This window comes from Danio rerio, chromosome 12 (genome assembly GCF_052040795.2).
Source record: "Danio rerio strain M-AB ecotype USA chromosome 12, GRCz13ab, whole genome shotgun sequence".
In the NCBI taxonomy this organism is placed as follows: domain Eukaryota; kingdom Metazoa; phylum Chordata; class Actinopteri; order Cypriniformes; family Danionidae; genus Danio; species Danio rerio.
This window is the reverse complement of record NC_141032.1, coordinates 12075799-12103108: the sequence shown is the minus strand read 5'-3', so window position 1 is coordinate 12103108 and position 27310 is coordinate 12075799. Positions and strand designations below refer to the sequence as shown.

At 34.3% G+C, this 27310-nt stretch overlaps 1 protein-coding gene across 1 annotated transcript in view; it reads left to right on the top strand.

The window, feature by feature from the left end:
* The first annotated feature begins 506 nt into the window (after positions 1-506).
* The window catches only part of adam9b (ADAM metallopeptidase domain 9b), a 39583-nt gene continuing 12779 nt past the window's right edge, over positions 507-27310 (top strand). The window contains 19 exon segments of the mRNA NM_001114439.1: positions 507-614; positions 3083-3192; positions 3274-3350; positions 3432-3507; positions 3759-3835; positions 7838-8021; positions 8115-8177; positions 8842-8913; positions 9077-9246; positions 11852-11939; positions 13701-13822; positions 15372-15543; positions 20351-20440; positions 21151-21346; positions 21898-22003; positions 23706-23889; positions 25324-25410; positions 26217-26322; positions 26402-26543. Of these exon segments, the coding sequence (NP_001107911.1) occupies positions 557-614; positions 3083-3192; positions 3274-3350; positions 3432-3507; positions 3759-3835; positions 7838-8021; positions 8115-8177; positions 8842-8913; positions 9077-9246; positions 11852-11939; positions 13701-13822; positions 15372-15543; positions 20351-20440; positions 21151-21346; positions 21898-22003; positions 23706-23889; positions 25324-25410; positions 26217-26322; positions 26402-26543 (2180 nt within the window). The 5' untranslated portion in view covers positions 507-556.

Sequence of the window (27310 nt, the reverse complement as noted above, 5' to 3'; positions counted from 1 at the left end):
TAAACAAACAAACAAACAAACAAACAAACAAACAAACAAACAAACAAACAAACAAATAAAGTTGAACATTACTAAATGTAATTTGTTTGTTTAAATTCAATTCATAGTTTGCAACAACTTTGCAGAAATATTTTATTTTCAGTGTAGCCTATTTGTAGCCTACTACAATTAACTGCAATACACACATACTTATAATTTATGTTACTATGATTGTTAAAATAATGGGCGGCACGGTGGCTCAGTGGTTAGTACTGTCGCCACCAAGAATGTGGCTGAATGTGGCCAGCAAGAAAGTTGGCATTTTTATGTGGAGTTTGCATGTTCTCCCAGTACTCGCGTGGGTTTTCCCCACAGAAAAATCTTTTAAATTGTATTTAATCCTGTGGAATGCGCCAGCCATTTCTTATTTCTAACTATAACATCTATGAATAGTTATGAATGAGGGCCAAACAAAGAATAGTGGAATGTCGCTCTACCTGTAGGACTGCTCGTGCACGCCCTCGCTCGTGCTCAGCTGCTCACCTGAGATCCAGCAGCGTCAGTTCACAGAAACATCATGACGCGGCAGGTTAACATCTTCGTCCTTATTCTCATAAACTTCTCAATTTGTATAGGTAAGACATATCAATTCATTTATCCTTAATATTTTCAAACTGATGACTTCATTTAGTAGCTACCCTTAATGGAGGAAGAGCTAGAGTCGTGTTTCACCGACAACAAAGCCTACGACAAAAGTCTTGTGTTGAGTTGTATTAATCGTACAGGGAACGTGAATTAATAATAGCTAATTTTAGACGTACTGTAATCGTTTTATTAAGTTTTAAAGGTTGTTAAAGTAGGTTAATTAAGCTAATGTTAGAGCTATTTAGAGTTGTGTGATTACAAACGGCTCTTGTTTACACAGTAGTCTGGAAAAAAATATATGGAACGTCTAAAACTGTATCTATAAATGCACCAACTCTGTAAATGCTTACTATTGTTTAATGTTTTGAACAAATACTTTTTATGTTCACCATGGCTGCTTTTATTTATCGTAAACTATCATTTCGAGAAATAGTTTTACTCAATGTTAAACAAGTTATTATGCGTTCTGTTTGTATAGATTTTAAAATGTAGCCTAATGTGACGACTCAGTGTTATCAATGTTGTTTGAGTTTTTTGCAGCCTAATATTTAGTTAGAAAATATTGATACTTGTTTCCACATTTTGTCTTGCTAATAAAAAGTTTAAATAAGCATAGGATTTTTTTTTTTCAAATTGAAATGCTTTGTAAGTGCTTTGTCTTTTGTCTCAATTTTGATAAAAGTAGTGCGTCCTTGCTGAATAAAATGTTTTATTTAATATTTTTTTTTCTTATTTAAAGTCACATTTTTTAATCATATTGTATGACATATTGGATGAAATGAATCAGCAAAACTGTTTTAACATCCAAAATGTTTCGTGAGCGATTAACAATAGCTGATAAACTGTTTAAATTTGATTATTTATTTTTCAATTTAACATTTTCAATAATATTTTTTTCTGTTTCCTCATATGCTTGGTGAGCATAAAAAACCTATTTTAAAAACTCATAGAAAAAAAACTATTTGTTTTTTTAAAAAGATTTGACTGGAAATGTCTACATAAACAATAGGTAATTTGAAAAAAATAAAATAAAATGAGGATAACAGTGATACAAAAAAGTTTCAAATCCTTTATTGACAAAGATATATATGACATATGTCATATATGTCATATATATATATATATATATATATATATATATATATATATATATATATATATATATATATATATATATATTCCTTCCTTATTTTCCTTATGCAAAGAGCACCAACACATTATTTACCCTTGAAGCATTTTTTCTTTGTTTTTGGATTACCAGTTTTTACTTTATCTAATCTGGGCTGGTTTCCCAAGCAACAGCATAACTCGAGGCTGAACTATCATAATACGATGCATCGTTTGGGAAAAGAACGATGTAGTGACGAGTCTTTCCCAAAATCCGTAGTTTCTCTGTTGTAGATCCATTGTTTGAATTTTAAACCGCCCATAATGATGCTCCTAAACGGGGTGGTAACAACTTCTTTGTAAAAGAACCCCATAATTTCTTTATGCAAATTATATTGTTTTACAAGCACACACATTTAAAAAAAAATCCAAGATTAGTAAAAAAAATACACTCATTTTTTTTATATTAATAGAAGTAAATGGCACATATGTTTCCTTTACAAATATTGACTGCATTCCACATTCTATTCTAAAACATGAAATCACTTACTAACACGTATTCTAATATCATATATATAAATAAAAAATAATGAAGCTATTTATTAAGAAATGAAAATTAATAAAAAAAATCCTACTTTAATAATAATATTAAAGGTGATGATATGATGATTTTTTATTATTATTTAGTTTTTATTTTTTGAAAAGTCTACTTTTACGATTTGACACATGCAAACCAATGTTCAGAAATGTTCAGGCCCATGTCATGTACAGTACAGATACTTAATAAATAACCTAATATAAATTAAAAGCATTAACGTTTGCTATGTTTTTTGTTTTCACAAGCTTTAGAGACGTGATGTAAATTCCACTTTTAAATAATAGGTCACCTATAGCTTTCATCATGAGCCACGGCTGTGTTCAAAATGGCATCAATGTTTTCAAAGTGCACTTCGAAGGGAGCGCAATTTTAAATGAAAATCACTAAAAATGAACTGTAAAAATACTTTGAAAGCAAATTACACCTAAGAGAGATGACTTTAATGTTTTTTTTTTTTTAATTAGTCCAAGTTTAAATATTAGAATGTTCTAAACGAATTTGGCATAGGGGGGAAAACTGGGAGTAGAACACAGCAAGGAACTATGTTTCTAACTACAGCTCCAGAGGTGTAGTTGCAAGTGTACACGTTTGCAACGCAACAATGTGCATTGGAATGATGGATTTGGGAAATGCCAAATCAATTAATTATGTAACGACGGAACTTGCGACTTTCGTTGGCTAACGATGATTTTCGGAAATGCACCCCTGATAATTGTTAATCAGTTGCTTAATTTAATTTATTCCTTCATACAGTCCAGGCCATAGATCAGACCTCCTATTTGAAGAAGTATGATGTGGTCAAACCTCAGCTGGTTCAGATGCGTTGGAGGAGATATGCAGACCCCTCACACAAACAACCAGAGGTACAGAGCACCGTTAACAGTGTCTGGAAATAAATTAAATTATGTTTATTAACTACGTTGAAATCTTGTGGCTGATTTTAGGAAAGACATGCTGATATCATTACATACTCAGTCAGGATTGAAGGCAGTGACCGAATACTGCATGTGACAAAGAACACGTAAGAACTTTGAACAATTTAGCTTTTTATTAAAGTTTAGCTTTATATTACAAAATTAAATTTGATCTCTTATTTCCTCAGAGACTTTTTATCAAAGAACTTTGTCGTGATTTCTCATAAAACACCAAAGAAAGGGAAAGTGCAGCCTGAAAGAATGGTGAGAATTCTATTTGTTTTATTAGAATAACAATATATGAAAGACATATTGTTTACAACCTACTTTACATGGTATGTAAATCGTTCCTGAATCAGGAAACTGGTCACAGAAAATACATAACGGGGGTGTTGGTAATCTGATCTTTTAAACATGCAGTCATGTGGTCATTTTGTGAAGACCAGCAACCAAGACATTAACCTTGAGACAGTTTTGGAAAATGAGCTGTACTAATGCTAGTGGATTTGTTCCAGGTGCAGTGTTACTATCAAGGGCATGTAGAGGGTTATGAAGACTCTCTTGTTGCTCTTAGCACTTGTGAAGGCATCAGGTATGTAGTGTACTGTATGCTGCTTACAATTTCACTATCAAATAAGCAGTCAAAGCAGTTAGTTGGGTGAAGGTGACATTGAATTTTTAATACTTTTATTTTTGATTACCATGCTTGCAAGGGAACTCATAAGGAAATTATACTTCAGTTTATTTCTCTGCAAAAAAAATGTTGGGTTTTACACAATTCCTTCATGTTTTCCCAACACTAATTGATTAAAATAACTTTAAGTAGATTGAACATAAAAAAGAAGGATTGGATTGTTTCAACTCATTTTAAATGCATAGTTTAAACAAGCAGAAAAAACTAAATGTGCCGATTTATGCAAACGCAAATACCTGCATGCAAAAATTGGCTGGCATTAAATAACAGACTCAACTTAGGTCTTGTTTTATTCCTTGCGAACTTTATACTTTGCATATATTTTATTCTTGTTATGTTCCTTGCAAATTTTATAGACCATTCATACTTACAGTGGGTACTGAAAATATTCAGACCACCTTAAATTTTTTACTCTTTGTTGTATTGCTTCCGTTTGCTAAAACCATTTAAAGGTGCCATAGGTGATTGTTTCCAGAAATGTTTTTGTTGTGCTGGTTGAAAGTCTTTTTACATTCCAATAGTAATGATTAAAGTTAATGATCTAAATGTATTCATATGTATTTTTTATACTAGGTAAGGTATAAGACTAAAATTTTTTTATCTAAAATAAATATTGTAGGATCGACAAATAACTTAATTATGATTATCAGGTAACTCAAACTGTCAACAAATTTAAATTAGAATTTTTACGCAGCCTCTTTAAGCAAACAAGTGCAGCACGGATGTACCGCTGACAGAGAGACATGAACTGAACTTCTCAACCTGAACTTCTTTCTGAAAGACCAACATGGCCTTGTATGCATGAAAAGAAAGATGGTTTCTGAGAGGGGTTCTGCCAAAAATGCAAAATCAAAACTTTTCTAAACCCTGAATCAATATCGAAATTACTTTTGCATGCTGGATGGAGGTGATGTTACGAAGTTCAAAACAACAATCAGAAGGGTCCCACCACGGCTGAAGTATTAATTTTAGACAGGTATGTTTTAAAACTATTTAGCCACGCAAAGCTTATGTTGACTGTGTTCTTGTTTATGAATGGGTTTTATATGCACGGAAGTGTTGTTCAGCCACCGAAAACATCTGGCAAAAGATTGGCTATTTTCAAGTTCATGGAGTACTTTTTGCAGCATCGATAATATAGTCAGTTAAACAGACATAAGCATTCGTTTAGTTGTTCAACTGAAAAAGGAGCTTAAAACAAGCGATGTACGAGGATCAGCGAGCACAACTGGAAATAAAAAGTCACTCGTTGTCTTGGTAACGTAAACGTAATGTAAAAAGATGATAGGATATTTCTGTTTTTAGCGCTCCTTTTTTTCTGATCTAATTTTTATTTAGTAACAAAACATAAGTAAATGTGCTCTTCAGCCTAACCAGCTTGACTGAGGTAAAGTTTGATTTATATTCACACATTTGTTCATGTTTGAACAGTGACAGCCTGTGACAGTTTTAGGGATATATAAGTCCTGCACCCTCTGGCCTGTCAACAACTACGCTTGATAAAGTGCATGTCTCCACAGAGTTTTCTAACTTATAAATGACATGATCTAGTGTTATATCTAATCAGTGCGCGTACGCCAGTTCATGACTTAAGGAGGTATGGCTTTGGAAGGCAGGGGAGGGTGGTAAAATTTCTAAGCTATTATGCTAACGCTAGCACTCTGGCAGATCACCTACTGCACCTTTAGGTTAATTTTTGTCATTAATATTTACACATCACCCCATATTGACAGACAAACACAGATTTATTAAAAAAATGAAATATCACATAGTTCTAAGTATTCAAATTGTGTGTTTCTTTGACCTAATAATTTTAATTTGCTCTGACATGCATTGTGAGCTGTGAGATCTTATATAGACAGGTGTGTGGTTTTCCTAATCAAGATCAGTCAGTATAGTCAAATACAGCTGGACTCAAATTGAAGTGTAGAACCATATCAAGGATGATCAGAAGGAATGAACAGCACCTAAGTTAAATATATGGGTTTTACAGCAAATGTTCTGAATATTTAGGACCATGTGATATTTCAGTTTTTCTTTTTCGATAAATCTGCAAAAATGTCAACAATTCTGTGTTTTTCTGTCAATATGGGGTGCTTTGTGTACATTAATGAGGAAAATAATTACTAAAATGATTTTAGCAGATGGCTGCTAACAAAGAGTAAAAAAACAAAGGGGTCTGAATACTTTCTGTTCCCACTGCATATACAGTTAAAGTCAGAATTATTAATAATAATCAATAATAATGATCTTGCTCTGTTAAACATCATTTGGGAAATATTTAAAAAAGAAAAAGAAATTCAAAAGGGGGCTAATAATTCTGACTTCAACTGTACATATAAAAATAAACCTGCATTCGCATTGCAATTCAATAATTGTGCTTTGTATAAGTCATAGTGTTTAACATCAAATCTAATCGTTCCTTGTTTTAGTTTAGACTTGTTTTAGTTTAGGCTCACAAAGCAGTTTTTCTTTTTCTCAGATTCAAAGAGGTTTTGCATATAGCTTTGCAGTTCTGTTAAAAAACTGTTTTATTTGTATTAAAATATAGTGGTTGTATTAATTTCATTTAAATGGTCAGCTAGTGAATTATTTCCCTGTTTCAGTGTAAAATGAGAAATGAGATGAGAATGAGAATGAAAGTTGGTATGTGAGCAAAAAAAAAAAAAAAAAAAGAGAGAGAATTGGATAGGGCTGGACCGCTAAACAATATTATATCAAATCATAATAATGTTTATGTCAATAACAATGATAAGCTCTGGATTTTTTTTTACTCTATATTGATTTAAGAGCCAATCACACAGCAGAAATGTGCAACAATTGGAATCTGAAAGTCTGTTGATCTTAGAGGTACCGAATTTTCAGCCAACAAAAATTATTTGTAGATACTATGTTATGCCATTTATTGGACCCACTAATTTTTGTGGCTTCAGTCATTGTTGGGGTACTTTTTTTAAATATGGAAGCATTAACAATTTATATCTAAATTTATATTTTTATTGTTCAATATGGAAGATAATCATCGAGATTACATTTTTGCCATATTGCCCAGCCCTAGAATGGGATCAGAAAAAAGAATCATTAAAAAAACATTACTGTTAATAAGCCACTCTTTTTCATGCATTGTTACAAAGGTGACACGTTTGAGGAGATTTCATGGGCAAAAATGTCTTTTTGTCATTAGTGTAGCGATGAATAAAACACAGGACATAGTGTATAAAAGTTTTTTTTTTTTTTGTGACCATATGCATATTCTCCATACTGTTTCTCCTGTTACCAAACAGGTTTCCTTTGCAATTGTGTCTGGCTCAACCAGACTTTAATTGGCAGAACCAGTGTAAATCACTGTTTGCAAAAAGATGACCTGCTTACATTTAGTATAAATACCAATGAATATATAACTTCAAAAATAAGGATATTTCATATCAACCTCTTAAGTTCAGTGGGTGTTTTTTAGGGTAAAAAACCAGGGATGGGATTTTGGTTTTTCAGAGCTCAATAGGGTGTCCCCTGTATTTTGCATAAATCCAAAGCTAAAAAAAACAACAACAACATTATAATGTAGTCCTATTGTGCATGTATGAGGAAGCTTCTGACAACACTTTTCCTCATCTTCCTTCTTTTTTGTGCTCAGCTGATCTGCCTGAAAAAGGCTCTTTTAAACATTAAAAGTAAAAGTTCAGCCAAAATTGTAAATTCTGTCATCATTTACTCTCTTATTGCATGTTCCAAACGCAGTTTCTTTCATTTGTTGAACAAGAAGATATTTTGAAGAAAGCTTTAAACTTGTAACCACTTATTTGGAACCACTTAAAGTAGAGAAAATAATGAGTGAATAAAAAAATGGGTTAACTTTCCCTTTAAGTAGTAGTAACACTGTGAGTTGTGCTTTGTTTTTAGAGGAGTCATTATCATTGGGAATAAAAGCTATGGACTGGAACCAGTCTTGCACTCTAAAGCCAATGAACACCTGCTCTTCCTGTTAGAGGACAGTCATTCAGAGCCCTTTGTATGTGGACTGGAAAATGAAACGTCTCTCAGTGAGGACCACTCTCGTTATGCTGACATGTCCATGTTTTTACGGGTTCGAAAAGATGTCCTTTTGCCTTATCAGTATTTTGATATATGTTGAACAAACACAATATTTGAGGTTTCATTGAATCTTTTTAATCCACAGAAAAAGCGAACCTTACCTCAGACTAAATATGTGGAGTTGGCATTAGTAGTTGACCAAAAAAGGGTAAGTTTTAGCCATCATATATATATATATATATATATATATATATATATATATATATATATATATATATATATATATATATATATATATATATATATATATATGCATTCATAGGTTTTGCAGCATATGAAATGTCCCAAACCCTATTTTTAACTGTCTAAAATGTAAAAAAAAATGTTGTTTTTACTTTCTGATAGTTTCTATTTTAAATATGCATTAAAAAAAACTTTCTGGAAAAAGTGTTTTATGTAAATTCGGACCACGAGTCCACATGTATGGACATAATTTTTCTCTAAAAGCACATCATATCAAAAAATGATACTTCAATTTTTATTATAATTAGTTTCCATAAAGCCCAAATAGCAAAGAGGGAAAAAATGCATGTAAAAAAAAAACACCTTGGGCCTTAAGAGGTTAAATGCACCAACATTTCTTGTCTCCACTTTACTGAGAAATTATCACAAAAAAATTAAATACTAAAAGGTGATGTATTCATTTATGTGATATAATATATATATATATATATATATATATATATATATATATATATATATATATATATATATATATATATATATATACACACACACACACACACACACACAAATACACAAATTATCATTGTAGTTGGTTGACTCTGATAAGTGTGTTGATCTGTTCTCAGTTCATCATTAAGAACAGAAGTGTAAATGCTGTGCGTGACGAAATGGTTCAGTTGGCTAACTTGCTGGATACGGTGAGAAAACTAGTGACCGATAATGCTAGAAACCTGACTCATTCTTGACTTTTGTAAACATTGTGTTAATGCTAAGAACTGTATGTCAAGAGCATTTTTTTAGACTGGTTGTTTAAGATGTGATGTAATGACATATTTGTGGCTGCTTTCATGTTTCCTGAAGTACTTCAAACAGCTGAATATCCGAATTGCCTTGATTGGCCTGAAGATCTTTGATACGGGGAACCCTTTCAGTGTGGATGGCAATGCTGGAGACGTGTTGGGCAGGTTTGTGGACTGGAGAAAAACAACACTGTCACCTCAAATCAGGAATGACGCAGCTCAGCTCGTTGTGTAAGTACTTCACATTAGAGTTGGGTGTAAATAGTTACAAAATAACTTGTTGCTGTAATAAAATTACTTATCCACTGATCCAAAGTAAATAAGGGGATTACTTGTCATTTTTCGGAAAGTTAATTACAGTACTTATAATATTCTTGCCTTAAATACTGTAAATAAATTAATTCCACAGTTCTGTATGAATCAGTTCAGAGAGGAAGATTAATTGTGTTCAAGTTGTAAAATCTAAAATGAGCATTTTTCTCAGGTTTCTGTTTGTAGGTTCAATAATTTCACTCTAAAGGCAATGGAAACAACATATTTGTTACCATAAAAGTTAGATTACTGAACCTACAGTACACTTAAAATTAAAATAATACAAAATTTGCAACAGACTTGAAATAAACAAACAGTATGCGTATGCTTCTAGAGACACCAATACAGTGGTATTACCATAGACTGTAAAAATATGGACGTAGTATCCATGACGTCACCCCATAGGTTTCCGAAGAGCGCAAATTAAGCTACAAGTGGGCGTGGTTAATCATCGCCATTTTGTCCGCACATCATTGCACTGACCGAGGATGAACAAAAAAGGGCAACGAGGCAGAGCCTCAGTGGAGCTACAGGTGCTTAATAGCATTTTGCTTAAACAGGCTTTCTTTGGGAGAAACGCTTAATACTTCATTACCTACGACTGGTTTGTTTTCTGACCACATGTGCTCGGTTGTATACTATATCATTAAAATGTTAAATCTTTTAAAAACACTGTTGTAATACACTGAACCACTTAAAGCATTGTTTTAATGACGTTTTTTACGGGAGGAAAACGCAAATTACTATGCTAGTAAATGCAAGGCTGTTTATGAAATCCAGGCATGTCTGACAACTCTTCAGATGACTGTTCTAAAGCCTACAGCTAATCAATCTGTCAGATTCTGGAGTGCTTTACAGGTCTAAAGAACATTATAAATGCTAAATTATCTTAAGTAAAACAAATGCATTTGTAGATATGGTATAAGTATTTAATTTTACTCACATGTGAAATGGAGGCCACTTGAATGGTTTGTTAGCACAATTAAGTGCACACAGCATGCCATATAATCTGATAATTGTAGGAAATAATTCCAAAAGGCAATTGATTGTGTAAGGCCACATAAAATAAGACAAAAACATGAGGTATATGCTGAGTTCAGTGGCTAATCAGCCAGAATCTGCGGAGGTGAAGTGACAGTGACCAGCGAGACCTAGCTGTCACTTAAGTTGCCACACCTTTAATTATGCAGACTTAATATAACTCGATATAAGTAAAACAGATAAGTTATTTAAAAAAATGCACCTCTAATATTAGCTATATGCACCAAAATCATCTTTTGTACCAGACAGTAAACATGTTTTTATTGGCAGTAAAATTGGGCAATTTAATTAGCATTGCAGTCAGTAAACATCTGGAGCCAGGGGCCAGTCCCCAAAGGCCAATAGATGAATTGCAGTTTCAGTTACTTCAGTATTGGCTTCACGAGGGAGAGCGGGAGGTTAACACTTGGGTATTACATTCCCTGTACCTTTGTCTGTTTTTTTTTTTTGTGTGTGTGTGTGTGTGTGTGTGTGTGTGTGTGTGTGTGTGTGTGTGTGTGTGTGTGTGTGTGTGTGTGTGTGTGTGTGTGTGTGTGTGTGTGTGTGTAGTACTTTGCTTAAATCTAGGCAATGTAATGTTGTGATTCACCCCATATCTTGTTGGTTCATGACTTTTTTAATCCCCATGGTAAAAACTTAATGGGAGAAACACCTTTGGATTAAGGTATTCTGGAAACAATGTGCGTGGCACAAATGTGCTCTATCAAAGTTTTTGATAACAAAGAACCAGAAGACTAGGCAATGCTAAAAATATCTAACTTACAAAACAGGTAGAATAATTACAGCTCAAGCAGATGACCATATTGCATGGTGCAAACATATCTTTCATCATTCGTTTTCTTTTCAGCTTAGTCCCTTTATTAATCAGGGGTAGTCATGAATCGCCAACTTATCCAGCATATTTTTTATGCAACGGATGCCCTTCCAGCCACTACCCAAGACTGAGAAACACCCATACGCTCTTACATTCACACACATACACTACAGCCAATTTAGTTTATTCTATTCACCTGTAGCACGTGTTTGAACTGTGGGGGAAATCGGAGCACCTGGAATAAACCCACGTGAACATGCGGACCTTATCTTGGCATGGGAGGTCTGTTCAAGCAAGGGAAACAAGCCAAAGCATTGTGCATATGGATTGTGCAAATTTGGTAAAAATTTGAATAAGGTGGTGAAATTTTATCTCTTTCGAAACCTAAAACCCAACGGGAGAAATGCCAGGTATAGATCAAGTACTGTAATGTGGGAGGACACATTTCTATCTGTTTCAAGTTACGAATATTTGGAGCACATTACAAAACTTGCCTCACAGCAAGAATGTCGCTGGCTTAAGTCCCGGCTGGGCAACTGGCAAAAAAAAAAAAAAAAAAAAAAAAAAAAAAAAAAATTCTGTGGTATTTCTGTGTAGAGTTTGCATGTTCTCCCCGGGTTTCCTCTGGGCATGTAACATGAGTAACATCATCTGTGTCTTTCTTTTTAGAGGTCAAGGAGCTTATCCCGGAGGTGTGCTCGGCATGGCCTTCGTAGGGAGTGTATGTTCTGCGAGTACTTCTGGAGCAATCAGTGTGGTTAGAGCCTACTTTATTTATCATGTTGACTATTACACTGACCTGATGATATTATAGGCTACTTAATATACTTCTAGTTATAAAACAAGAAGGATCTTAAGTATCCCGAGGGAGCACTTTCTGGAAGCAGTAATTTAAAACTTGCATGTTTTATTAATGGAAAGGTGTGTTTGAGACTGGCTGCGTGAAGCAACAATGCAACCTCTAATATATATTATTAATATTACTATCATTTAGAAAGGCCATTTTAAAATGTAGTATCAAATATGATCAGGCCTTTGAGAAGTTGCATTGTGAGTTTTTGCCCCTCACAATAAAAGAAATAAGACTTTTATATATACAGTTGAAGTCAGAATAATTAGCCCCCCTTGAATTTTTTTATTTTTTAAAAATATTTCCCATATGATGTTTAACAGAGCAAGGAAATTTTCACAATATGTCTGATAGTATTTTTTTATCTGAAGAAAGTCTTATTTGTTTTATTTAGGCTAGATTAAAAGTGGTTTATAATTTTTTAAGCACCATTTTATGGACAAAATTAATAGCCCCTCAAGCAAATTTACTTTTGGTAGTGTACAGAACTAACCATTGTTATACAATAACTTGCCTAATTACCCTAATCTGCCTAGTAAACCTAATTAACCCAGTTAAGCCTTTAAATGTCACTTTAAGCTTTATAGAAGTGTCTTGAAAAATATCTAGTCAAATATTATCTACTGTCATTATGGCAAAGATAAAATAAATTAGTTATTTGAAATGAGTTATTAAAACTATTATGATTAGAAATGTGTTAAACAAATCTTCTCTACGTTAAACAGAAATTGGGGAAATATAAACAGGGAAGCTAATAATTTAGGGGGGCTAATAATTCTGACTTCAACTGTATGTACTATATATATATATATATATATATATATATATATATATATATATATATATATATATATATATATATATATATATATATATATATCCTGCTAAGACATATTATGTAAAGATACAGAGTAGATACAAAGAGATCATTTAATGTAAGATATCACTGATATTTTTTGGCAATATAATTAATTGTTCCAAATAGCATAGGTGTTTTTTCTCTCAGCTATAAGCTCTATATTGTTCTGTATCAAATGGTATGAGCAATATAAAGAAATGTAATGAATGATTCAATAAAATTAAATTAGGACTATATCGTTTTAGAATTGATATCACAGTGTATCACATTTATGTACAAGAAATTATTAAAGTTGTAGATTTAACAAAGATTAATTGTATTTATTCATACAATAAAGACCAACAAAATACAAAGTATTCATCATTTGAAAGGGATCAAAAAATACTTTCACAATAGGAATGTGCTCTTATAGAGTTTTAAAATGAAAGGTTTTGATCTACTTTAAATGTTGACTACTGTATACAGTGCTATTTTATGTTTGATTACTTCACATACTGTTAGACTTTCCAGAAAACCATAAAGCACTGTCTATTTCATTTGTATATTTGGTCTATTGTAATAATTTATGCTTTTTATTAATTATTTTATGCCTATACATTCCAGTTCAATGTAAAATGATAGATTTTTGGCAAATAGTTTTTTTAATTATTGCAATGTATGTTTTTTCCAATATTGTGCAGCCCAAATGTCAGTTTATTTAATTTTTTTTATTTTGCTGTGCTGCAAATGTATTTAGATTTATATAATTTGTCAGCAAACATACTCTAATGTCATGTTCTTGTTTGCCTTTTGCTTTTACATGTCTACAGTTCAGTGACAACAATCTGCAGTATTATTCCACGGTGGCTGCTCATGAATTGGGCCATAATTTGGGCATGAGTCATGACAGCAATGGGTGTAGCTGTCAGTGCATCATGGCACCTTCTGCCAGGTCAGTGACTGCTGTGTTTTTATAATTTCAGTCCTTCATTTGCTCAATTTCATTTTATTTTCTGAATTTAAATTCCTTCAGCATTTGCTCATTGTTTGTAGTTTTGTGAAATGTATAAAGAGACTTAACATTTAAAAGTAAAACGGCATAAAATATTACATTGCCAGTGACTTTTTTTTTTTTAGCCAATTAGTTTACTCAGATCCTGCACTAGCACAACCATGCCTGGGTTTAGGGATTTGAAATGGGGGCTCTGTAGTTTTTGCAAGCACGTAAACAAGCAAGCAAGTGGGTAAGCAAGCAAGCAAGTAGGTAAACAAGTAAGCAAGTAGGTAAGCAAGCAGGTAAGCAAGCAAGTGAGCAAGTAAGTAGATGAGCAAGTAAGTAAACAAGTAAACAAACCAGCAAGCAAGTAGGTAAGCAAGCAAGTAAACAAGTAATCAATTAGGTTAGCAAGTAAGTAAACAAGTAAGCAAGCAAGTAGGTAAGCAAGTAAGTAAACAAGTAATTGAGTATGTAAACAAGTAAGTAAACAAACAAGTAAGCACGCAAGTAGGTAAACAAGTAATCAAGTAGGTTAGCAAGTAAGTAAACGAACAAGTAAGCAAGCAAGCAGGTAAGCAAGTAATCAAGTAGGTAAGCAAGCAAGTAAACAAGCAAGCAAGTAGGTAGGAAAATAACAAAGAAGCAAGCAGGTAAGCAAGCAAGCAAGTTAGCTATTGCTAAAAGTTGAATTTAATGTTTAAATTAATAGCGTACATTGTACATTCGAAGAAAATGTGACCTAATTAAACATATAATTCAAATTATTATTAATAAAACATACTGAAAGCTCTAAAAATAATAAGTGCACTTTAATTACCTGGATTATGCACTTATTCAACCGGTAAAATGAAGTGTGTAATAATGATGAACACTTCACGCACTCAATGGCCACTGCTTTGCTCTCGTAGTGGAGGAGGCGGAGCCATCAGGCACACATGTTGGAGTACTTTATTTATTTTGGATTGTGAAAGCAGTATTCTCCTATGAGAGTGATTATAGCGCCTCCTGATGGGGAATGCGGTTATACTCATGGTAGGTATTGTTTGGTAGATTGCTCATTTATTTCACTAAGTTGGCAACTGTCAAACATCATGAGAGAAATGGTATGAATTTCTGCTTAGTAAGAAACCCATTAGTGCTTTACTATGCTGTTGAGTGTGTAAGTACATAAATACGTAGTGAATAGTGTGCCATTTGAGATGCACCTTGAGTCTCTCCATCTGAATGACAAATATCGTGTCGAAAATCCAGTTCTGGAATGAAGGGTGTTAAGGTGATTTCCAATAGTTAAGCACATCATAATTTTTGTTCTAACATTAAATAATATTTTTGGCTGTTCGTTATTCTGTTTGAAATGCTTCTTATTGCACAAGAGCATTTCAGATTGAATTATATAATGACATTTCTACAAAATCTCTTTATGAGCTCATACTATATGTGAAGTTAATGATGATGATGATGATGATGATGATGATGATGATGATGTGTATTGGTGTGATTGCAGTGGATCAACTAAATTCAGTGACTGCAGTGATAATGCCTTCGAGAGGTTGATTCAGGGAGGGGGTGGAGCATGTTTGAGGAACATACCTGCTCAGGACAGCATCATATCTGTGCCCAGATGTGGGAATGGAATTCTGGAGAGTGGAGAGGAGTGTGACTGTGGCACACCACAGGTATGTGTTTAAACTAAGATGATTATTAGAGTTTCATTGTATGGAATCAGAGTTTTAGTCTCAGTAGAACAATTACATTCAAAATGTATTCTATTTGTTTGGTTTCTCAAGCAGTAAAATATATGGCATGATATAATATAGTTGAATTGGTTTAAATACACATAACTGCAAAAAGTTAAGGCCTAATTACACAAAGAACCATAACTATATTAATACTATAATAATATCATCATCCACACCTAAATTAATACATGGTAACATTCTGTTTTTTATTGAAATTGCTATTGTTTTTAATATCAAGGTATGATTTTAAACATATATTTATCGCTCTACTGTATCTATGGGTCATTCTATAGAAACATCTATTTTGGAATTGAAAATGTTTAAAAAATCTATATATTTTTTTTTACTTTTAAACTTAGCCCACGTTAATCAATTGTCTTTTGGCTTTAGGAAAACATTAATGACTTAAAGTTTTTTGTGAATGTTTTTAAAGTTCACATTTACCATTTTTTGTCGCTGTTGTTGCCCACTTTTTTGACAATATTAAACGTTTTTATAAAATATTATTATTTGTTTTTTTTCTGCACATGTATTTCGAGTTTTAGAAAAATAAAATAAAAGATATGAGGATCATACAATTAGTTCCATAAATATTTGGACATTAACACAATTCTAACATTTTTGCTATATACACCAACACAATGGATTTAAAATAAAAGCTTTAATTTGAGGGTATTCACAACTAAATTAGGTGAACGGTATAGGAATCACAAAAGTTGCTTATGTGCCCCTCGCTTGTTAAGGGTCCAAAAGTAATTGGACAATTGCCTTATAAGCAGTTCTATGGCCATGTGTGTTATTCGCTTATTATTCCAATTACAATGAGCAGATAAAAGGTCCAGAGTCTGCTATTTGCATTTAGAATTTGTCTGCATGATTTTTCGCTACATTCAATCTTTCATGGCGGGGCATGATGCCAAAATTGATCCCGCCACTGCTACATTACAGTTTTTCGTCATTTTCATCCAGTCGTGTTTTTTTTTTATAGCGAGCACCAAAATGTATTAACATATAAGTGAATTATAACAGCGCAGACTTTTCTGTAACTGTAGTAGGACTGTGCGTCATTTGTTTAACCCTTTAAGGTTACGTGCTGACTGACTGGCTGACTGACTGACAGGTGCGTGATGCATGAGGCCAGCAAACACGACGTTTCACTTTACTTCAGGACACATTAATACCGTTCTGTAGGTCTATGGGAGAAATTCATAAATATTCCTAGCAAATCTAAAAAATGTTGGAGACATGCTTGTTACATAAATGCACTAAATCGCACTTCAGCAGTGTGTATTTGAGAGTGCACAAGAAGATATGCGCTTGAGCAGCCTATATTTGAGGGCATGCAAGAAGTTTTGTGCATGAACAGAGGAAATTGGCGCGCAAGCAAAGAGATTTGCATGCTCGTAAGCTATTACATAAATGCGATCTCGACATTTATCATTAAAATAACGCCACAGGTAGTTGGTAGATCTGCGTAAAAAAGACCTGCCGCCTAAGCTGCATGCTGTCAGAGGGTCACTATCAGAGGGTTCACTACAAGATGTAAAACATTGCTGAGCCTCAAAAACAGGAAGGTCAGATTAGAGCTTGAAAAACCCTTCACAGTGCTGGAACAACATCCTATGGACAGATGAGATCAAGATCAACTTGTACCAGAGTGATGGGAAGAGAAGAGTATGGAAAAAGAAATGAACTGCTCATGATCTTAAGCAGTGAAGCATGGTGGTAGTAGTGACATGACATGGGCATGTATGGCTGCCAGTTGAACTGATTATCTTGTATTTATTGGTGATGTGACTGCTGACAAAAGCAGCAGGATGAATTCTGAAGTGTTTCAGGCAATATTTTCTTCTCATATTAAGCCAAATACTTCAGAACTCATTGGACTTCACAGTGCAGATGGAAAATGACCCAAAGCATACTGCAAAAACAACCAAAGAATTTTTGAAGGGAAAGAATGGAATGTTATGCAATGGCCAAACAATCACCTGATCTAAATCTAATTGATCTTGCATTTCACTTGCTGAATGCAAAACTGAAGGGAAAATGCCCAAGAACAAGCAGGAACTGAATACAATTGCTGTAGAGGCCTGGCAGAGCACCACCAGGAATGAAACCCAGTGTCTGGCAATTCCTATGCGTTCCAGACTTCAGGCTGTAAGTGAGTGCAAAGGATTTGCAACCAAGTTTTAAAAAAGTAAACGTTTGATTTATGATTATTATTCTGTCCAATTACTTTTGGACACTTAACAAGTGGGAGGCACATATGCAAACTGTTGTAATTCCTACACCGTTCACCTGATTTAGATGTAAATGCCCTCAAATTAAAGCTAACAGTCTGCAGTTAAAGCACATCATTTGTTTAATTTCAAATCCATTGTGTTGGTGTAGAGAGGCAAAAATATTAGAATTGTGTCGATGTCCAAATATTTATGGATCTGACTGTATAAAGGGGGATTATGTTTTATGTGTTTAATCACGTTTGTTAAAACTTTTTTTTTTTTTTCAATGTTAGTTCAGTACAACAACCATCTATAAACATCTAATGATGCAATTTTTCGTAAACCTTGGGTGTAGCAGAATTTAGTAGATGTAAACTGATTACCTTATAAATAATTATGTATCTAAACACTTTTTCAATGTGACGTGGAAAAAAAACTGAATAACGCCGGCGACACATATGAATCACCAGTTTTCTCACAGTGATTTAACTCATAAGAAAAGTAACACCAGTAACCGTGACACTAGTGGCAATTTTCATGAAAAATGCATTTTGCAAAATGTCGGCTCAATATTGACTCAAGCATTATATACTCACTATACTAATCCTTAGTAGATTAATCCATTTATATTCCAATTCGTTAACGGCAAATAAAAGCACATGAAATCATGAGATAAATATGACAAATAAATAAAAAAATCTATATTTATATTTATAGATCAGAAATAGGAAGAATAAAGATACACTCTACTTACTACATTTCCGTAAACAGTTATTATAATTTTTAAAATGCTGTGTACCTGGTGTTTAAGTTTGCATAACCTTGTTAAATTTGCATATAGTGCAGGATTTAAAGATCAGAATCATTTCCATTTAGTGGAGAAACATTTATATAGCCAAATGTCGATTTTAAATGTAGGTTTTAGGTAGTGTAGATACTTGATGTTTTCACAAATTAGATTCAGTAGCTGTCCGATCAGAGAAAATGGATGTAGTGACCTGGTGTAAACAGAGTCGTTAAGAATGAATGTGTGGCTCCCATCCAAAAGCAATACATTCACAAGGTTACTTTACGCTTACTCAAGAGTTTACTTGGGTCATTCGCACATTTTGAAACCGAGAGATGGATTGTGCTAAATCGCTCACTGTTTGTGAAGTCTCTTTGATTACAGATTAGATGTGTGGAATCATTTACTCATTCAAAGTCCTAACTGTAATGAATAAATGTTTGCAGGAATTTACAGCTTTATTGAGTTTGCTGGAATGATTAAAATATTGGCACTACCTCAATCCCACATTAGCATTCAGGTCCTGTCAGGCACATAATGTGTACGCAAAAAACACCAAGCAATTGGTAGAGAAACAAAAGCAGGTCATGTGACATTAATGTTTTTTTAACACTCAAAAGCAAATTTGAAAGAAAAGAAAAGATTCTTTGTTAGCAAAAATATTTTCAGCTGCCACAGGAACATATTTAACCAAAATGGTCACCATTTAGAGCAGGGGTGGCCAACCCTGTTCCTGGAGAGCCACCTTCCTGCAGATTTCAGTTGCAACCCATATTAAACACACCTGCCTGTAATTATTATGTGGTGTTCAGGTCTTAATTAATTGGTTTAGGTGTGTTTGATAAAGGTTTAGAGCATGGCTGTTTCTCAATTCCAAGAACGCAGAGAACGGACTTGCGTTATCGTTGAGAGCGGTCTTGCCAGGTGTCCTCGGAAAAACAAACTCGGGAGACAAACTCTGGAGACCGCAAGGGCAGAGAACGTGTCCTTTGAAAAATGGGTTGCTGCGTTTTTTCCTGATAGTCACTTTACCTTCACGCGTTTTAAGTGGTAAATTATTTAAACATTACAGCACTCACACAACGGTTTATTGTTTTTCCCCTTTTCAAAATATATACTTTGCATAAAAACATAATAAATATACTCTGCACAATATAAATAAAACAGATTTTAATACGAATTTTGGCAAACAAAAACCCTTAATGTGTTTATTCCTTGATTAAGATGTTCATGGTCATGTTTTTACTTTCACCGTTTCCTTTAGGGAAACTCCTGAGGTAAATAAGTTATATCTCCGAAATTAATATATAACTATTATAAACCTATATAAAATGCAGCGCTTCCCACCTCCAGTCGCAATGACTTCTGGGACTTCCAGAGCGAGTTCGGTGATCAAGTCTGCATCAGTGCGTCCTCGATATCAAGATCACATCCAGGAAGTTTCACGCGTCCTCCGTACTTGCGGTCTTAAATATTGTAACTGAACTTAGGCAGCTGATGATGCCGTTGCATGAGAACACAAGGACGCAAGACCGCTGAAGAACGCGTATTAAGAAACAGCCCATGTCTCATATAGTTAGGCACATTACAGCATTTAATGGTTTTTGGTTGTGTTTTGAAGTGACTTGGCTACATTTATTCAACTGTCTTAAAAATTAAACTTACTCATTGTGTGACAGAGTACAGAGCTTTTCATTGCTGGTGTCCTAAATGAAGTGTTGCTGATGTGTTGCAGGAATGCAATACTACATGCTGTAATGCTGCCACATGCACCTTCACTAAGGGCTCCACCTGCGCCGCAGGAAGTTGCTGTCAAAAGTGTCAGGTCAGACCCCTCATCACAAATATACATGTTAACCTGACTACTTAAATTACAATGTTATAAAGGCTTGATATATTATCCACTCACCGGTCACTTTATTATGTACACCATACTAGTACTGGGTTTGACCGCTTTTTGCCTTCAGAACTGCTTTAATCCTTCGTGGCATAGATTCAACAAGGTACTGGAAATATAACTCAGAGATTTTGGTCCATATTGACATGATAGCATCACGCACACATGCACATCCATGATGCAAATCTATCGTTTCATAAAAGAATTTGACAGTGTTTGACACATTTACTGAGACATTTTAATGACTAATGCAGCATTTCACCGAAAAAGGTCATCAGAAAAATTTCATGACAGTTATACTGCTCTCAGGACAGTCATGTTTTGACAGGTTTTCTTACCTTGGTAATGTCAAGTTGTCATAACAAGACATCCCAAACAATGTCATATTTGCATTTAATATGACATAACTGAGCTAATGAGACTTAATGGCAGTTGCCATAAGCATGTATGAAATCTCATTCATGTTCCAAGGTTACAAAGGTTTTATTATTACTAAGGTTTTGCCCCCCTTCAAGTAAAGTGTAACTCAAATTTATTGATATCTCTTAACAACATTTATTTAAGTTGCAGGATTATATTAGATACATGGATGCAAGTAAATATTGAATGTAAGTGTAACATTGGTTTACTCTGAGCAGATCATTGTTGCCGGCACACCTTGCAGACCATCCATCAACCCCTGTGACCTGCCAGAGTACTGTGGTGGAGAGTCTCCATATTGTCCATCAGATTTCTACATGATGGACGGTCTCCCGTGTAACAATAATGCTGCCTACTGCTTTGAGGGCCGCTGCCAGACCTTTGATTATCAGTGCAAACAGATTTTTGGCTCAGGTACAGTACTTCACATTGTACTTTTAGCACACTTTTAATCTGTTAAGATGCGGACAAACATATCACGATCTGCTCTTAAGTTTGTTTGTTCGTTCGTTCGTTCGTTCATTCATTCATTCATTCATTCATTCATTCAGCTTAGTCCCTTTATTCATCAGGGGTCGCCACAGCAGAATGAACAGCCAACTTATCCAGCACATGTTTTTACAGAGCGGATGCCCTTCCAGCTGCAACCCAGTACTGGGAACGTCCATACACTCTCATTCACACTCGTACACTACGGCCAATTTAGTTCATTCAATTCACCTATATCGCATGTCTTTGGACTGTGGGGGAAACCGGAGCACCTGGAGGAAACTCACGCAAACACGGGGAGAACATGCAAACTCACCCAGAAATGCCAACTGACCCAGCCAGGACTTAAACCAGCAACCTTTTTGCTGTGAGGCGATAGTGCTTACCACTGAGCCACCACGTTGCCGCTCTTAAGTTTATACAAAGCTTGTCTTGTATTGTTGAATTCCTGTTTTTTGTTTTGTTCTTCTATTTAGGAGCAACCAAAGCAGATGATAAGTGCTTTACCAATGTTAATACTTATGGCAATGCATTTGGGAACTGTGGATATTCTGGGACATTCCCGAAACCTTGTTCAGTACAGTAAGTACCTCATAGACTGTAGAATCCAGGAAATATTTAAAAAATGTCTATGCATCAACATGCAAAAACATAGATTTTTTTGGGAAGTTTTGAATGAAAATACAAAGGTTTTGTGAGCAAATACACATTTTTTTTAGGTGATATCACCATGGCAATTTATGAGCCCTATCATACACCCTGCACAATATGACGCAAGATGTGTATGGCATGATTTGTTGCTATTTTAAGACAACTCTAATTTTCATTTTTTGCGCCACATTGTTTAAATAGCAGATCCATTTGCACCATTTATGTGGACTCATGGGTGTTCTATAAGGAGGTGTTTTAAGGTGCATTGTTGGCCCGTTGGTATTTTGATAAATTGAAATAGACTCATTGGCCAACTAAGAGCTGGTTTAATGTTCATGGCAAAGCTATTTTTTAATAAAAACAAGTTTAGATTTGTCCACTTGATGGGTTTTGGAGACGTGTACATCCCCATTTGGGGCATAAGAATAGGAAGTGTGATTAATTATTACCACATTTTGTTAACATTATTCATTTACTCATTTCCGGGAGATTAGAGCTTAATAAAGAAATTGTACAGAAGCAAATCTTTGTGCTTAACATACAAAATTAAATATGTAGGCTAATGAATGTCTTCAGTGGAGTGAGTACAGTTTCCCTATCGACATAGTAAAAAAGTAAAAGTATAGAGAAAGAGAAAAAAAGTAAAGTGGCCGAATGAAGAAGGCCTCTTCTTTATCCTTGCGCTGCAGATGGTCTGTTTAACTGTTTTCTCGCTAGTGAAGAATTCAGTTATTTCGCTTACAAAGTCCGTCATGTAAATAACAAATGTGCCATGGCGCAACGCAACTGACTCTTAAAGAGAATATGTAATGAGACTCTGATTGGCTTAATGCACAATATGCTCAAAACACACCCAGAATTCATTAAGAGAATAAGCACAACTCTGTTAGACCTTGTGTCGGGGTGCAGAGCATATTTTTCTATTATTAAAATGGCAAAAGTGGATTCGGACATGCCCTTAATGCTTTTTGCGCCATGCGCTTTGGACTTTGCGCCTAGATTGTTAAAATAGAGCCCAAGGGCTCTGTGGTTTGCAACATGTCAAATGTATGGGTTTTTCTGTTCCATCTGATTTTTATCATTTTGTTTTGTGTTTTTAGTTCAACTAAAGTGCTGAGGGAATTGATCAGGGTTCGTACAGATGCTAAAAATCCTTACAAAGGCTTGAATTTTAGTCTAGTGGTTTTTAAAGTTTACAAAAGTGCTTAGATTTTGGTTAAATTGCTTGAAACTAAAAACTTGAAACTTACTAAGTAGGTAAAATTATTAACTGTTTAAAAACTGATTGATTGATTGATTGATTGATTGATTGATTGATTGATTGATTGATTGATTGATTGATTGACACGTTTAAGATCTGAGTAAATGACATTTAAAATAGTAAATGACAATGTTGGGCTTGGTGCAAACGTACCATCAAATTGTTTTCTTTCGAATATAGTATATATAGTATAAAATACTTTAACAAATAGCATCTGATATAATTTGATGACATATATATGTACATGTTTAATATTGAAAAGTGCTGGAAAAGTTAAAAAATGCACCTGGAAGTTTCTTGAAAAAAGCTTTTTAAGATTTTAAACTGTGGAAAAGGTGTAAAAACCTTGATTTATACTTTCTTTCTTTACAGAAATGCTATGTGTGGAAAACTTCAATGCCTGTTCAACAGCAATAACCCACCCTTAGGAGCAACAGTCAGTGTACAAAAAATAGAGGGAGGCACAATAACCTGCATGAATGCTGATTTCAACATGGGCCCTGATGTGCCAGATCCAGCCTATGTCAAAACAGGCTCTGTCTGCGCTCCTGGAAAGGTGAAAATGAAGGGTATCCTAAATTTAAGCTATTAGTGGTGCAAGTCTAATGTTCAGGCTAAAACTATTGATATTATACCTGTATTGGAACATTTCATTCGTTCATTCATTTTCTTTTTGGCTTAGTTTAATAATTCCGCTTAGGCTTATAAATCTGCGGTTGCCACAGTGGAATGAACATATGCATATGTTTTTACGCAGCGGATGCCCTTTTAGCTTCAACCCATTACTAGGAAACATCCATACACACTCATTCACACACATAAACTACAGACCTTTTCAATTCACCTATACCAAATGTTTTTGGACTTGTGGGAAACCAGAGCACCTGTAGAAAACTTACGCAAACACGGGGAAAACATGCAAACTCCATACAGAAATACCAGATGACCCAACCAGGGCTCGAACCAGCAACCTTCTTGCTGTGAGGTGATTGTGCTACCCACTACGCCACTGTGCTGCCAGAACATTTCATACATATTTTAAAACTATATATCAGCAATTATGTTAAGAAAAAAAGACTCTGGCATAGATTTGTCATTTTTTTAATGGACACTTGAACCTACATCTTATGAATGAACTGTTGAAATGAAATGTGTTGTCTATAATATGTACTATAATATTTACTTGCCTTGTACCTTTTTGTCTTTAACTTAAACGTTAAAGCCCATTTCTTTAGTGTAGGCCTGCAAAGGTAATGACACAATTCAATTGAATATAATTCTAGAACCCTATTGAAAATAATCCTCATACTTATTTTAAAGCAGAGACATTGGCATCTCTTTCACAGGTGTTGAAACAGTCTCATTTTACAAATATCCTAGAGTAAAGCATTTATTTGAGCCCTTTATGTATCCATTCAGACCATTTCTTATTCTGCCAGGGTCACTCTTAACTTAGCTTAGCATAATAAATTGAATTGGATTTGATCATTAGTGTCTTCCTCTGAAAACACCCCGTTCTCATGCACTGCGTAATATATCTCTGCCTGGTGCAGCCATGGTACAGTAGAAGAGTTTCTTGAATACCAAGCCAGAAAGAGTTTAGTTCCTAAAAATATTGGCTTAGTCATTTTTCATTTTCTGTCAGTTTTACTACACAATGTATCTACAGAAGACTCGAGCTTTAAACAGAAAATTGATCAAACCATTTTTTTTTAACAAAATACTAATAAAACTCCATTCAGTTCATTGTGGTAAGCTAAGCTAAAAGTGACAAAACAAGAACTTGGAAAGAAACAAGAAACTTGGTGTGGTCCTTCAGGTTTATTGTAAAATTATTTTTAATTAAATCTAATCATATATTTTATTACAATACCAGCACACATGGCACCAAAAGTCATTTAAATCACCTCTCTTCACTTCAGCAGATTGTCTTGACCTAGTGGCCAGTAAGAGTGTAACTTTTAAATGAACCGTTCTCTTTTTCTCTCAGCTTTGTGCGAACTTCACATGTTTCAATTCTTCCGTTATGGATCAGAGTCGGAAATGTGATGCCCAGAGAGACTGCAACAGTAATGGAGTAAGTTATTCCTGGTGTTAATGTGAATCAGTGGATGTTGGTACTTCTTAGTTTTTAATTTTTCTTACTTGCACTTTTCATGATATGACCAGTGATCTGTCCCAAATTTGCATACTATCCCTCCTAAATAGTATTTGAAATTAGAATTAGTATGTCCAAAACCGTAGTATGTTGAAAAGAGTAAACCAAAGGTTTGAGGATGGTCTACTATTTCTGGTAGAAATTTGATGTGTAGAACTGACATACTGTAACTGCTAATACATTGTGCATTGGATGTGAATTAGATTAGAACTATAAACTAAAAAAACAAACTACAAAAATGGCAGACATGCAAGCCCAACTGAAAAGTAGAGGGTAAAGTTGATTGAAAACTATTCATAAATATCTAGCCAACTGGAAAATTTTTCAATGACATTTTCTTTGAAATATTTTATCTGCAACAACAATGTGAATTTATATAAAGACATGTTAAGGCATTAACTACTGAATGAATACTTATCCAAAGACCTGAGGGTTTTTCCTGTATACAAGACTCATAAATGTCAGAATAACCTGCTGCTAAATATCCAATAAGGCAGGAAATTAAATATGACAGAAATGTGGATGATGTGTCGACATGATTGATAGGGTATGCAACTAAACAGCAAAGCAATCCGTTAATGAGGAAGTAGTATGTTTCAAACTTGCATACTCTTCTGTTACACGCAAAAAATACATACTTTTAGGAAGTAGTTCTAGTACAAGTATGTAAATTTGGACACAACACAAGTCTTGCCCTTTTGTAATGCTGTGTGGCGTTCTCACAGGTGTGTAATGATCGATATCATTGTCATTGTAATAATGGCTGGGGTCCACCCAACTGTAACAAAGGAGGTAGAGGAGGCAGTATTGACAGTGGCCCTGCTGAGATTGGTAAGAACACACTCATTTAATTTTCACTATACAAAACACACAGATACGTTTAATGATTACATTATCTTTTCCCCCTTAGATTACTCCCTGAGAAATGGACTGTTGATCTTCTTTCTTCTGGTGGTGCCAATTTTGGTGGTTTTAATAATCGTATTACTGTACGTGTTCAAAAGAGACAGTCTCAAGCGCTTCCTGAAGGGCTGCCCTTCCATACGGAAAAGGTACATCTGTCACTCAAGCATTCATTATTTTTGCCTGTTCAGTATGGTTCAACTTCTGTTGTAATTTTGTTACTCTTTAGAAAGTAATGGAGGAAGATTTTAATTTGACTACAAATAAGGAATTTGGTCCCACTTTATATTAAGTGTTGCTTATACCTGTGAACTTGCATGATTACTAGATGTGTAAGTAGTATGTAGCTATAGCGTATGTACAGACTGGTACATAGTATTTACTTGTGTGTTACTGGTGTAACTACACACATGTAACAACACTCAATAGTATGTGTAAGTTCAAATGTGTAACAGAACGTTGGTAACAACACTAAGAAAGTACACATCTCTAACAAGAATTACATAAGTGCATTTTGTAACAACAATAACATTGCAGGTGTTTTCTACTTTCACACCTGTTTGCATGTACTTCTGAACACTGTATTAGAATAAGAATGGCAGAAATAACAATGCAATAGAAGGTTTTACCTTGTGAATTAAGTGTAATTGCAGGGCAAATCCTCAGGAACTGTCCACTCAATATAAAGTGTAGAATTGTCACAAATTACTGTGCAATATATAAAACCTAAGGCTTTGTGCAACTGTTTAACAACAGCAAACTTCTGGCAAAAAAGTATAGGTGTATATATAAATATCAAAAATGCCTTACATTTATTTGTTTTTTTTAAGGTAAACTGTAGAGTCACATCAGTAATTCACATTAAAGGGGTACTTTACCAAAGATTGTGTTAATAATGTCCTGTTACACATTTGAA